Here is a 14,104-nt window from a genome sequence, read left to right as displayed (position 1 = left end):
TATGCGGGCCTCTCACTGTTGGGGCCTCTCCCGTTGCGGAACACAGGCTCCGGACGCACAGGCTCAGCGGCCGTGGCTCACAGGCCCAGCCGCTCCGCGGCACGTGGGATCTTCCCGGACCGGGGCATGAACCCGTGTTCCCTGCATCGGCAGGCGGACTCTCAACCACTGCGCCACCAGGGAAGCCCAGAATATACATATATTATAAATGCATATAAGATATGTTTCCACTGTATTTTAAAAAACTGGTGGCTCATAGCAGCATTATTCACAATAATGCTGTGGAAACACCCCAAGTGTCCATTAACGGATGACTGGATAAACAAAATGTATATGCACACAGTGGAACATTATTCAATTTTTAAAAGGAAGGGAATTCTGACACATGGTACAACATGGAAATAAACCTTGAAGATGTTATGCTAAGTAAAACAGTCACAAGAGGACAAATACTATATAAATGACATTTACATGAGGTACCTAGAACAGTTAAATACATAGAGACAGAAAGTAGAATGTGGTTACCAGGAACTGGGTGGAAGAGGGGATGCAGAGTTATCACTTAATGGGTTCAGAACTTCAGTTTCTCAAGATGAAAAAAGTTCTGGAGACAGATGCGGGTGATGCTTGTACAATAATGTGAACGTACTTAATGCCACTGAACTCTATAAATGATTAAACTCATAAACTTTATGCTGACGATTAAATGGATAAGTTTTATGTTAGCTATATTTTACCATGATTTTCAGAAGTAAAAAGAAAAAAAAAAAAAAACTAGCTGTTTCAACCAAATGCTAATAAAGAGATCTGAGCAACTAGTTACATGTGTATTCTACTGTGAAGCTTGTTTTCTTTTGGACTAATATGCTAAAATAGATCAGTTATTCTGGCACTTATTTTCAGTTGTATTTCATTTTATCAACCATATAATTTCACCTTGATTAAAACAGGTCTGCTGTAATGTTTCCCCGTCAACATCTCTCCCGCCAAAAAGAAACACATGACCAAACCAAAAGAAAAGGTGAAAAGAAACACATGACCTAACATTACAAAATTTTTTGGGGTAGCATATTTACCTCCCTAATTGCTTCACGCAGATGAAGGTAAAAATGTGTATTATTTTATAAATAAATACCTACTATCTGCAGAATGCAGAAGCCTTAGGTATGAGAAGTTGGACTAAGAAGAAAACTTAGTAGAAACAATCTACAAATAAAGTCAGAAAAGCCATTAAAAACAAATGTGAGACAACTGACAACAGTAACTACACAAGAAACGCTTGTAGGGTGGGGAAGTATGAAAAAAGGGCACAGTTTCAAACAGGCAATGATATGCAAGTCTTATAAATTCACTTTTAACCTACTGCATTAAAGTCTGGCAAACCTCTTCTATTAAGGGCCAGAAAGTAAATATTTTCAGCTTTCAGGGCCTCCTTCTGTGGCAACTAGTCAAGTCTGCTCTGGCAACTTGAAAGCAGCCACAGACAAGTAAACAAATGGGCGTGACTGTGCTCCAGCAAAACCCAATCTACAAAAGCAGGCAGCTGGCCAGATTTCGGCTGAGGGCAGTAGGCTGCCAACTATGGTTCTAGAGAATCAAAATAAATAAAAGGACAATTTGGAATAAGGTATATTAACGCACGTGGACTAAAAAACCTTGGATTCATATTCTATCCCCCAATGAATCAGACCCATGCACAGAAGTTCAAATCTAAAATACCCCTTTCTTACCAAAGTTCTAATTGTATCCCCGAGAAGGGGTAAGAGGCTCAATGGGCTCAAAAGTTTCTAGTGGATTCCTCATTCCCACTAAAATGGGATGATAGCCCACCTATATGAAAACATTCAGGATGCTTTTCCTTCTTAAAAAAAGAAAAACATATATATATTTCTTAGTACCCAGAAATGAGCTAACAAGAGTCCAATTCTTTCTCTAAGCACCTCTAAGTTATTTCACAGGCGATTTGCAAGATACAGAATAAAATCTGGGACAGTAACTACAAAGACATATCACTTCAACAGAGGTTGGTTATTATCAAGACCCCTAAGGGATGTATGAACCACCTAGGAGATGCATAAATATCCAAAGGATACATATTTTAATGTAAAAACAAGAGAACAAGAGGCATGAAGAGCACAGTTGTGTGAAAAAGAAAAACACACACACTCTCTCTCCCCCTACATTCTCACCTGTGTATACAAAGAGAAGTTTTGGAAGGAAACTCTCCTCACCCCCGAGAATGAGGATCCCAAGTTTTGAAATGTTCATGTTTTACTTTACGTTACTTTGTACTTTTACAATTTTACCATAAGCATGTATCACTTTTAGTATTAAGATTTTCATGTTGAGATTACAGTTAAAAGATTTATCACCTTCATTATTAAGAGTCCATTTGAGTACTAATATTTTTAACAAAAGAATATTCACTCAAAGGACTTCCACCATCTGTAAAGATCACCACATAAGAAGAATATTTATATACACAATCCAAGAGAGATGGTGTTTGTGGGTAAAATCTCACGGTAGAACAATACCTCAGCTCCACCCATCCACTTAGGCTCATCAGGAAACTCAGCACACAGAATATCTTCTGACTGATCAGTCCCCAAGACATGGTAGCAGAGCTTTTGGTGGAGATTGGTGGATGTTTCTGTGCCTAAAGGAATTAAAAAGGTACACTGAAATGCAGCTGACAATCTTAAGAAAATCTATTCCTCCCATACTGTACAATGCTAGAAATATTTAAAAATCTAAGTATCTGGTTGCGGGACTGTAGGATACAAGGTTGATATACAAAAGTTAATCACTTTCCTATATACTAACAATGAACAAGTGGAATTTGAAATTAAAAACACAGTACCATTTACATTAGCAGCCCCCAAAATGAAAGACTTAGGTATAAATCTAATACAATATGTATAAGGTCTATAGGAGAACTACAAAACTGATGAAAGAAATCAAAGAATAACTAAATAAATGGAAAGATATACTCAATATATTATGGACAGAAATACTCAATATTGCCAGGATGACAGTTCTTTTCAACTTAGTCTACAGATGCAATGCAATCCCAATCAAAATCCCAGCAAGTTACTTTGTGGATACGGACAAATTGATCCTCAAGTTTATGTGGAGAAGCAAAAAACCCAGAAGAGCCAACACAATACTGAAGGAAGAAAACAAAGGTGGACAACTGACACTACCTGACTTCAAGATTTATTATAAATAATCAAGACAGCGTGGTATTAGCAAAATAGACAAATAGATCAAGGGAACAGAGTAGAGAGCCCAGAAACAGACCCACATAAATACAGTCAACTGATCTTTGATAAAGGAACAAAGGCAATACAATGTAGAAGAGACAGTCTTTTCAACAAATGGTTCTGGAACAACTGGGCAACCCCATGCAAAAAATGAATCAAGACACAGACGTTATACACTTCACAAAAATTAACCCAAAATGGAGCACAGACCTAAAAATGTAAATGCAATTATAAAACTCCTAGAAGATAACACAGGAGAAAATCTAGATGACCTTGGATTTGGTGATGACTTTTTAGATACAACACCGAAAGCATAATCCATGAAAGAAATAACTGAGAAGCCAAACTTCATTAAAATTAAAACCTTCGGCACCACGAAAAGACACTGTCAAGAGAATGAAAAGACAAGCAAATATTTGATAAAGGACTGTTATCCAAAACATACAAAGAACTTTTAAAACTCAACAATAAGAAAATGAAGAACCCAATTTAAAAAATGGACCAGAGACCTTAACAGATCTTAACCTCACCGGAGAAGAAATACGAATGGAAAATAAGCATGTGAAAAGATGCCCCTCAGCATATGTCATCAAGGAACTGCAAATTAAAACAATGCAATACCACTACACACCTATTAGAATGGCCCAAACCCAGAACACTCAAAACACCAAATGCTGGCCAAGATGTGGAACAACAGGAACTCTCGTTCATTGCTGGTGGGAATGCAAATGGTACAGCCACTTTGGAAGACAGTTTGGCAGTTTCTTACAAAACTAAACAAACTCTTACCATATGATCCAACAATCGCACTCCTTGGTGTTTACCCAAATGAGCTGAAAACTGACATCCACACAAAAACCTGTACATGGATGTTAACAGCAGCTTTATTCATAATTGCCAAAACTTAGAAGCAACCAAGATGTCCTTCAGAGGTGAATGGATAAACAAACTATAGTACATCTAGACAATGGAATATTATTTAATGTTGAAATAATGTTTTTTAGTGTTTTTATCAAGCCATAAAAACACATGGAAACAACTTAAATGCACATCACTAAGTGAAAGAAGCCAATCTGAAAGGCTACATACTGTATGATTCCAACTAACATGACATTCTGGAAAAGGCAAAGCTATAGAGACAGTAAAAAAGATCAGTGGTTGCCAGGGGCTGGCAGGGGAGGGAAGGATGTATAGGTGGAACACAGGATTATTAAGGCAGTGAAAACACTCTATGATACTACAATGGTAGATATATATCATTATATGTTTGCCCAAACCCATGGAATGTACACGAGTGAACTCTAATGTAAACTGTGGATTTGGGGTGATTATGATGTGTCCGTGCAGGCTCATCTACTGCACCCTCTGGTGGGGATGCTGATAATGGGGGAGGCCATGCATGTGTGAGGGGCAGAGGGTATATGGGAAATCTTGGTACCTTATGCTCAGTTTTGCTGTGAACCTGAAACTGCTCTAAAAGATTAAATCTATTAAAAGAAAAAGAAAGAGTTAAGTATCAGTTGGGTATCACCCTGGAAATAATCACATATATTTGCTGATTTTGGAGGCTGATTTTCTTCAGGACAATGAAGAAAAAAAGGAAGATAATACCATAACATTAAAAAAAAAAAAAAAGCTTAACTTGGTGGTTTTCCATGGGTTTTCCGGGAACACTGGTAACAAGCACATAGCCAGAATTGCTTAGCCTCATTCATAAGTCCTCCACCGCACAACCTGAAAGGCTGTTGAGGTCTTCCGAACAAAAGGACAGCAAAATTACAGCTGGGAGAAGATGCTGGCTTTCTTAAATCAACCACAATTACTAATTATTACTATTTCTGCCAATGGAAATTAAGGCTAAATAATAATTTCCATGTTTTTCACAAGTTAACTTAACAACACTGTTCTCTAACAAGAAATGGCCAGTTATATACTTTTTTGGTCTCCTAGAACTTGGAAACAGCCAACACTTTCTAACTCAGCAGCATTCTTAATACAGGCAGCTAATTCAGTGTACAGAGCACAGAGATCTTTCTTTAGCCAACATCCTTGAATAAAAAGCCTACTCTTAGCTCCTCTTGTAGTTCATTGGTGAACTAAGAAAAAGGTACTACAGTAATCTAATCAAAGGCAGCAAAAGCTATTGATAAATGCAGCTGAAAGAGATGAAAAGTATTACAGCCTTATTCCCAATTCAACTGGGGGGAAAAGAGAAGAGAAAGCCTATCTAAAGATGACAAAGATACAGCAATTCATGATAAGGGGACAGCATGTGCAGGAGAAAGCACTGGACTAGCCGTGCTTCTTGCCAGCTCTAGGCCCTGCAACAAGTAACTGAGACTCTGCACCCCAGCTCCAAAACTCTAGCAAAGGGATGGTAACCCACCTGTAAAGATCAACCAAGACAACATGAAAATGCTGTACACCACATGGAAATATGGAGTAGCGTAAAGAAGATGATGTCGACAGCTTAGGCACAAGCTACAGGGCCCTTCCTGCCTGGGAAGGTGAGAGGTGAAGGAAGAAAGAGGGACCACTTGCACACAATAGGATCTTTGTGCAACTGAAGCGGAGAACAAAGGTGTGTCCTGGAAGTTAACGAGGACAAAAGTGTCAGGACAAGTGTAACCAACAGGTGACCTGTAACTTCTGAGCAGAGAAAGAGATGTGATTCCTGCAAGATTTTATCATCACTCAACATCGTTAAATAAGTTGGTTTTGTTAATAAAAAAAAAAATCCATCTTCTCCACGATCCCCTTGGGAGAAAGAATGCGTATGTGAAGAACGGACGGCAATAAAAATGGCCCCAATTTTTCACAGTTCCCTGTATCTCTCTCCCAGCCCCTTGAATAGCAGTCGGTCCTGTGACTTGCTTTGGCTCAAAGAATGCAGTGAAGTGATGTTCCAATAGCAAGCCCAGGCATCAAAGAGGTTGTGCCTTTCAGCTCTCCCCCTTGGAATCCTGCTGAGCTGCCACGTGAACAAGCCTGGACTGGCCTGCTAGAGAATGAGAGACCACATGGAGCAGAAGTGACGCCCCAGACATGTGAAAACGTCACGCTAAGATCAGTCAACTGACCAGCAGCTCATCTCAGATACATGATAGAATTCAGCTAAGCCCAGAAGAACTGCCTGGCCAACCTGCAGACTCACAGCGCAAATGAATGGTCGTTATTCTGAACCACAAAGTTTTGGCAGGAACTGTCGCACAACTATGCTAACAGATACGACGTCCTTTGAGGAAACATGATTCTAGACCAAGCAGCCTCTATGTAGGGTTTAGCTTCTTTCTTTAAGTCATGTGAAGTCACACTTCATTTCATTTCATGAAAAAGGTGCTTCATCCAAAGTCTCAACCTACCATCACTTTTCCCATCCTGTTGTGGGTATGCGTTGTAGAACATTCCCTTCCCATCGTGGGTCCAGGCCATACAGCTGAACTTGACTCTTTCGAGCACATCTGGAAGCTCTTTGGCACCATCGACTTTCATGAACTTGATCGTCACCCAATCTGAGCCACTGGCACTCAGACCATAGGCAAAATATTCACCATCTTCACTGAATGCATAGCCTAAGGAACACATGAGAAATTGTCAAATGGTGAACATGGGGACACCACTCCCAGCCTTGCCCACTGCCCACTGTGCTGTCTGACAAAGCTCTCTGTCACACATGGAAGCAGAATGTGGCAACAGGAGGAGCAGGCAATTGGTTGTGAGGAATTCTGGGGGCTCACCCAGGTCTCCCAGGAATTTGCCTTATGACCTTGGACAAGTTTCTTAACCTTTCCAGGCCTTAGTTTCTTCATCTGTAAAATGAAGTAATAGATTATATGACCACTAAGATGCTTCCATTAAAAAATTTTCTATAATTCAATAAGCAGTTCATTTAAAAGCAGAGCTCATCTGGGACTTTCAGCATATTTTATTTATACTTGGAAGGAGGGGGAAAAGGAGTAAGGAAGCTGCTTTTAGAGTAATGACTGAATGTAACAGAACTAAACTGGAGCCATTACATAATTTTTGGAATGGACTCCAAACTACTTGAAATCCCTCTTTACAACCTCGTCTTCTGAGCATTGCTGGCACTCCAGGATTAATGTCCACACCATCCGACAACTAAAAGCCCAGGTAAATGAAGCCCGAGGGTTTGCAATGAAGACTCATGCAGTGCACATTCCAAAAGTGACCGTGAAAAAATAAGGAAAGCAACACCACTGATGGACTAACACACTGTCCCCCATTCTTTGGGGCCATCACAGACAGAATGTTCTAACCACTGTGAAATGTTTCTTGACAAATATTTATACGTTTCTATATGTTTCTATTAGCTTTATGATTATAAGGAACGTGTACCAGATACTGACACCAGAGATTTCCTCTTATGATGTCTGTTAAACTTCACTGGGGGTTAAAAATTATCCTAAGAAACACAACTATTTTCACGGGTTTCCTACTATTTTACATGGAACTTCTACTAGTGAAAAATAAGGTTAACATTTCATAAAACCTTCTTATTAATCACTTATAATTCCTATAAAGTATCCAGGCTCAAACGTATATAAACGCAGAAAAGAGTCAAGAATGTGATGAGGAGTAAATATTCATTTTACTCTACATAAATTATATATAATTTAAAAAATTTCAGGAAAAATGTAAATAAAACACTTTGACTTGAAATATATGTTTAAAAAATCATATACTATCAAAAGAATCTGAATGTCTACCTATACTGTGACTTCCCTGTAATATCATTTTCAGAAAACTCAACGACTGAGACCAAGTCCCATGTCTAATTTACCTTGTCATCCATCAGGGTCCATACATGACAAGCATTACATAAAAATGTTACTGGAATGAATTACCAGAGTGAGAGGTGAGACCCTGTTATAATGAAGTCCTCTGGATGAGTTGCAAGATAGACCTTGGTTAAAATGAAATAAACTTCTATTTAGGGTATATTACTGCACAGAATCAGTGTATTAAATTCACTCACAACTGGTCTTCATTTCCAAGACCAAATTCATGGACGAATACTGACAATAAGCTGGCTGGCATCTTATTTCCAATACTGATTACTCTCAATACTAATGAGATTAAAGATCATCGTGTATATACACAGCTTATTGGGGGAGAGGGGGAGGGAAGCACTAAATGACTGAATGCCTTTATGAAAGGGTCTTCTCACACAGATCTGCTGGAACAACAGGCCTCTTTAATTCCCACCTAATCAGTTACAGGACTTCAGCGTTCCAACTGCTCAATTCTGTAGGGCTGAACCTACACTTGTGCTCTTTCTACAAAAGAGAAGATGCTACAGAGGAAATGCTGAGCCAACTTAACTAAAAACATCTAGAATACTAGCCAGAGATGAATCTCAGAGTGTACAATTTTTAAACCACAGAACCAGAGTGTAGACAACTTCCTTACCCTAGAAGTGGTGCTTATGGCACAAACCTGGGGTAATCTCATGGCCCGTAGAGGAGGTTATCTCGGGGGAAGTTATTTAGGAGACATACGGCAAGTGCATACATACTTTTGCATACAGCAAAACATACTTATTCAGCTTTTAAACTTGCATCCTCTGGGGACAAGGTACCAAGTTGTCTAATTTCTACAAGACTGTGTTTTATACTTTTAATTCTAGCACACTAACAATTACCTAAATTTGAAAACATCGCTTTTTCCCCCTCAAGGAAGCAGATTTCATAAATATTCTTTCCTGTTTTATATTTATAGCTAAAACGTTCTTTGTACAACTTAAATTTCTTACAGAAGAGAATTAATTTTTCTCTAAACATAGACAGGTCTCAGAGAAGCTACAGAAAGTGATGATGACACTTCAAGATCCCAGAAGCCCTAGAAGCTAATTTAGGTCCAGTGTGAATTATTCTCTAGTACTGCTTCATGCCATCAGAAGGAGATGTGACTACCCATGTGTTCTGAATTTACCGTGCATAAATCAGCTTTCCTGACACTGCGTGTGCGTCTGCTCTACAATACGGTCCACGCTCTGTCTGGTCTTTCAGAGCTGTGAGCGAGGGCCCTGTGACTCCCATGGGCCTGGCTGTGTAGCCCTCACCTCGGAGCGCCACCGTGCCGTCATCGGAGAGTATGTTGGGGTCAAGGAACACTCTGGCTTCACCCTCTAAGGAATCCTGTACATATAATACTCGTTGGTTCTGCAAACCTGTATTGTAAAAATAGAAATACCTGGGGGACAGAGATGGTCTTTAGTCAGCTATGGAGTTTTCTATTTGTGGAGAAAAACCAAATACATACAAACAAATAGAAAAAGGAAAACAACATAGAAAGGTACAACTGCAAACAGGCCGTGACAGGGACATGGGGACTAGAGTGGAAGGTCCCACCATCTCCCTGTAGCTAGAGTTTGTTCCCTGAATTGCTTTAGGAATTCAAATAATATATTGTAATTCTGCACATTAGCTAAATGAAGCCTGCTTTATTTCCTAAAATGAAAACTGATATTCAAATAAAGCAGTAACTTTTTCTTTTCAACGGAGAAGACAGCAGATTTGCTAAGATGAAGTGCAGGTTCCCATCCCTAGCCAGGGTGCTAGGGTAGGGGGTGGGCAAACCTTTCCTGTAACAGGCAAGACTGCAAATTAATTAAGCTTTGTGCACCATACGGACTCTGATGCTACTACTCAATTCTGCAGTTGTTGTACAAAAGCAGCCATGAATAACAAACAATGGGCATGGCTGTGTGCCATTTAAACTTTATTTACAAAACGGGGTAGATAGGGCTTGGCATGCAGGTCATACTTTACTGATCCCTATGTATGTGAAGTCTAACAAACTCTAAAGTAAATCTGTGGTAGTGGTTCCAAAGAGAGTTAAAAAGCAAACAAGAGACTGTTTTAAGTGGGTGTCAGAGGGCAAGGAACAAGAGAGGTGAATTAATGGGTGCTGCATCTTGGCCCATTTCCATTCCTGGATGGAAGAAATGCATATAATAAAGTCTTTTCAAGTAGTACAAGCTAAAGAGAATTAATTTCAGAGGCAAACAAATCTCCATTGCTGTCTATGAACCCTGCTATCTCACCAGTTACTAGCCACAAGACAACAATCATTTCCTACAATCTAGATTTCGTCCTAGGACACATCTCTGCTAAATTTCTTAGTCCTTCTTTTAAGAATGTGGTCAACAGACCAAAAAATATTATTCTCATATTCCAGCGTAGAAATGAATTGATTTTATAATGAATTAAGTTTATAAACTGATAAGTTATTCAGAATTTGTACTGTAAAATTTAAGAACGTATTAGATCAGGGCTTCCCTGGTGGCGCAGTGGTTGAGGGTCCGCCTGCTGATGCAGGAGACACGGGTTCGTGCCCCGGTCTGGGAAGATGCCACATGCCGCGGAGCGGCTGGGCCCGTGAGCCACGGCCGCTGAGCCTGCGCGTCCGGAGCCTGTGCTCCGCAACGGGAGAGGCCACAACAGTGAGAGGCCCGCGTACCGAAAAAAAATAAATAAATAAATAAAATTAAAAAAGAACGTATTAGATCAGAAAAGTAAAAAGAAAATTAAATGAAAGCAACTTCACATACCTTTTCCCTTTCCTGAAGTGGCAACTATACTTGGGATAGTCATACAATTCAGTCATTCTCTCTTTGTATAAACCTCTGATAGGACACTGCTCAAGAAATGGCACAGTAATCTTGTTCTGGGCCTCCACAAAAGCCTGGAGAGAAAATTTAAATGAACAAAGCAAGTCAGATATAACATTTTCCATCGGGAGTGTTATCCATTAATATGTATCAGCAAGATTCAGCAATTTTACTCCTGGGAATATATCCTAAGGAAACAAAAACACTATGTCGAAGAGATATCTGCACCCCCATGCTCATAGCAGCATTATTTACAATAGTCATGACATGGAAACAACCTAAGTGTCCACTGACGGATGAATGAGTAAAGAAAAGGTGTGGAATATATATAGACAATCAAATATTATTCAGTCATAAAAAAGTAGGAAATTCTACCATTTGGGACAATATGGATGGACCTTGAGGACATTATGTTAAGCTGAACAGAGAAAGACGAATACTGTATGATCTCACTCATATGTGGATTCTTAAAACATAAAACAAAACAAAAGCCCCAAACTCATAGAAAAATCAGATCTGTGGTTACCAGAGGCAGGGGATAAAGGGAGTAGAACTGGATGAAGGTGGTCAAAAGACACAAACTTCCAGTTATAAGATAAATGAGTACTAGAGATATAATGCACAACATGATGACTACAATTAACACTGCTATATGATATATATGAAAGTTGTTAAAAGAGAATAAATCCTAAGAGTTCTAATCACAAGGAAAAAATATTTCTTTTCTTTCTTTTGATATCTGTAGGAGATGACGGATGTCAACTAAACTTGTCCTGGTAATCATCTCGTGACACACGTAAGTCAAATCATTGTGTTCAACACCTTAAACTTATACAGTGTTGTACATCAATTATATCTCAATAAAACCGGGAAAAAAAAGATTTAAAAAATGTATCAGTGAAAGCATATTTTCCCTCAATAAATAACAACAACTAGTACTTCCATGGCACTAAGTATGCACCAAGCAGGTATTAACTCATTTAGGACTCATAATCCTATACAGAAGGTTCTGTTTTAGCCCAGCTTTCTGGATGGGGAGACTGAGTCTTAGAGTGGTCAAAAAGGTGCCGAACATCACGCGGCTGCGAGTGGCAGAGCCGGCTCCCAAATCTACGCTCTAACCAAACACAGTATCAGCTACTCAGATCATGCACTGTCAAGAAACTACACTCACCCTGTGCAAGGCTCCAGGCCCCTCAGCAGCTGGTGAGCCCCAAACATCAGAGTTAAAGAAACCAAGTTAGAGATACCTAGGTACTATTTTATCAACTTTTGTTTTTGGCCGCGTTGGGTCTTCATTGCTGTGCGTGGGCTTTCTCTAGTTGCGGCGAGCGGGGGCTCCTCTTCATTGCAGTGTGCAGGCTTCTCGTTGCGGTGGCTTCTCTTGTTGTGGAGCACGGGCTCTAGGCACGTGGGCTTCAGTAGTTGTGGCGCGCGGGCTCAGTGGTCGTGGCTCACGGGCTCTAGAGCACAGGCTCAGTAGTTGTGGCACACGGGCCCAGTTGCTCCGCGGCATGTGGGATCTTCCTAGACCAGGGCTCAAACCCGTGTCCCCTGCATTGGCAGGCGGATTCCTAACCACTGCACTGCCAGGGAAGTCCCATATCAATTTTGTTTTTGACAATCTTTCTAAGACCTACTACCCTTTGTCAACTCCAGAGAACTTTGCTAAATGCTGAAACTAAAGAATATTTAAAACAAAATTGGAAAGTGAATTGAATAAGTATGTCAACAATAATGGTTTATAAGATGAGCAAGAGATGGCCTGCAGGCCATCAGGAGACCCTGGCAGCAAAAGCAGGGGAAGGAGCCGTTTTTACAACAGATCAGTTGTATCCAAGCATAACCTATTTATAACTAAGCACTTAGAAAATTTATAATAATACTATAAAAACTTGGCTTCATAATAATTCACATCTGGCTATTAGAAATGAAACAAGAATAAATGTACCAGCTCTAAATTCAATCGAAGGTTTAATCAGATGTCTATACAAAGGTAAAACCCTTTTGATAGGAGAAAACTTCAGGAAATGAACAACTTACTATACTTGGAATGGCAGGCAAAAATGCGCTATTATCAGAGTTCATCCAGATCTAAGGGCCGACCCCAGCTCCAAACGGTCTCTATAAACGGGCTCTCCTACACAAACCACTGACCCCACCCTGGAGAACCACGATTCTGTGCTGAGAGAAAGCTGTTCTAAAACTCGAAGTTTACAATGCACTTGAAAACAAGTGAGACAGAGTGTGAGGTATGAGTACAATGATGAATAACAGCTTTGCAAGAGGATCAATTCAAGAGAAATAAAACTGTTATGGGTCACATTTCTTATTTCATTCAAACAGAAAATAAAATTGACTGAGTCCCACAGAAATACAACTCCAACTGCTTATCACGAGGGATTGGCAAACCTCGCCCTGGCCTGCTTTCCTATGGCGCTCAAGCTTAGAATAGTTTTTATATTTTTAACTGTTGGGCAGGTGGGTGTGGGGGGAGGGGCGGGCTGCAAACCCAGCAGTGACCTAGGTGGCTCACATCTACAATATTTCCTGTGTGGCCCTTCACAGGAAACGTTTGCTGACCCCACTCTATCTCATTAAAAAGTGTCAACAAGGAGATTAACTCTCGTTTTTTAGTTACAAAATCAATGCACAGCTGCGAAGCCACGCGGGGGCAGCGCTCTGGAGATCGCTAAGCGTGTGCAAGAGCATCACCTGATTTCATGGGCGAAGGAAAGGCCAGGCCTCCTTTACAGACGTGGAAAGGGGGGCAGGTGGTACTGAAGGCACTCGGCCAGCACCACACAGCGAGGGAGCGATACTGCTGAAGCGGAATCATGTTCTTCCAGTCACTGTAACAGTGACCGAGGCCGACTCCTTGCCTGATACTGGATGTGGAGACAAAGCAGACCCACTGGGGAGAAGGCAGGCAGCCTGGGCTTCCTCCAATCTCCTCCCGCTTGGGCTGGGCTCAGCAGGGCAGGCCCATCAGGGTGCTGGAGTGTCGGCAAGGGTTTAATATGAACCTAGTGTGCGTCAGTACTGATCCTGGCATGGTGGGTGGAGGGGTGAGACATCCAAGACAAGATCCCTGCCATTGTGGAGCGTACCTTCTACCAGGGGAGACAAGACACAAGCCAGAGGGTTGCAGAGAACAGTTAGTCCTAAGGACGCACGCAGGGTAGCCGTGGAGTGAAGCTGCTACTCG

General features: G+C 40.6%; 1 protein-coding gene across 1 annotated transcript in view; it reads right to left on the bottom strand.

The window, feature by feature from the left end:
- PREP (prolyl endopeptidase) overlaps positions 1-14,104 on the bottom strand; it is a 133,770-nt gene that overhangs the window by 99,500 nt on the left and 20,166 nt on the right. The window contains exons 3-6 of the mRNA XM_007465779.1: positions 10,837-10,970; positions 9,346-9,476; positions 6,626-6,835; positions 2,535-2,656 (exon numbers count right to left, since the gene is read on the bottom strand). Of these exons, the coding sequence (XP_007465841.1) occupies positions 2,535-2,656; positions 6,626-6,835; positions 9,346-9,476; positions 10,837-10,970 (597 nt within the window). The remainder of the gene's footprint in view (positions 1-2,534; positions 2,657-6,625; positions 6,836-9,345; positions 9,477-10,836; positions 10,971-14,104) is intronic.

This window comes from Lipotes vexillifer, unplaced genomic scaffold (genome assembly GCF_000442215.2).
Source record: "Lipotes vexillifer unplaced genomic scaffold, Lipotes_vexillifer_v1.1 scaffold732, whole genome shotgun sequence".
NCBI lineage: Eukaryota > Metazoa > Chordata > Mammalia > Artiodactyla > Lipotidae > Lipotes > Lipotes vexillifer.
The sequence above is the reverse complement of the archived record's forward strand: the minus strand, read 5'-3'. Positions and strand labels throughout refer to the sequence as shown.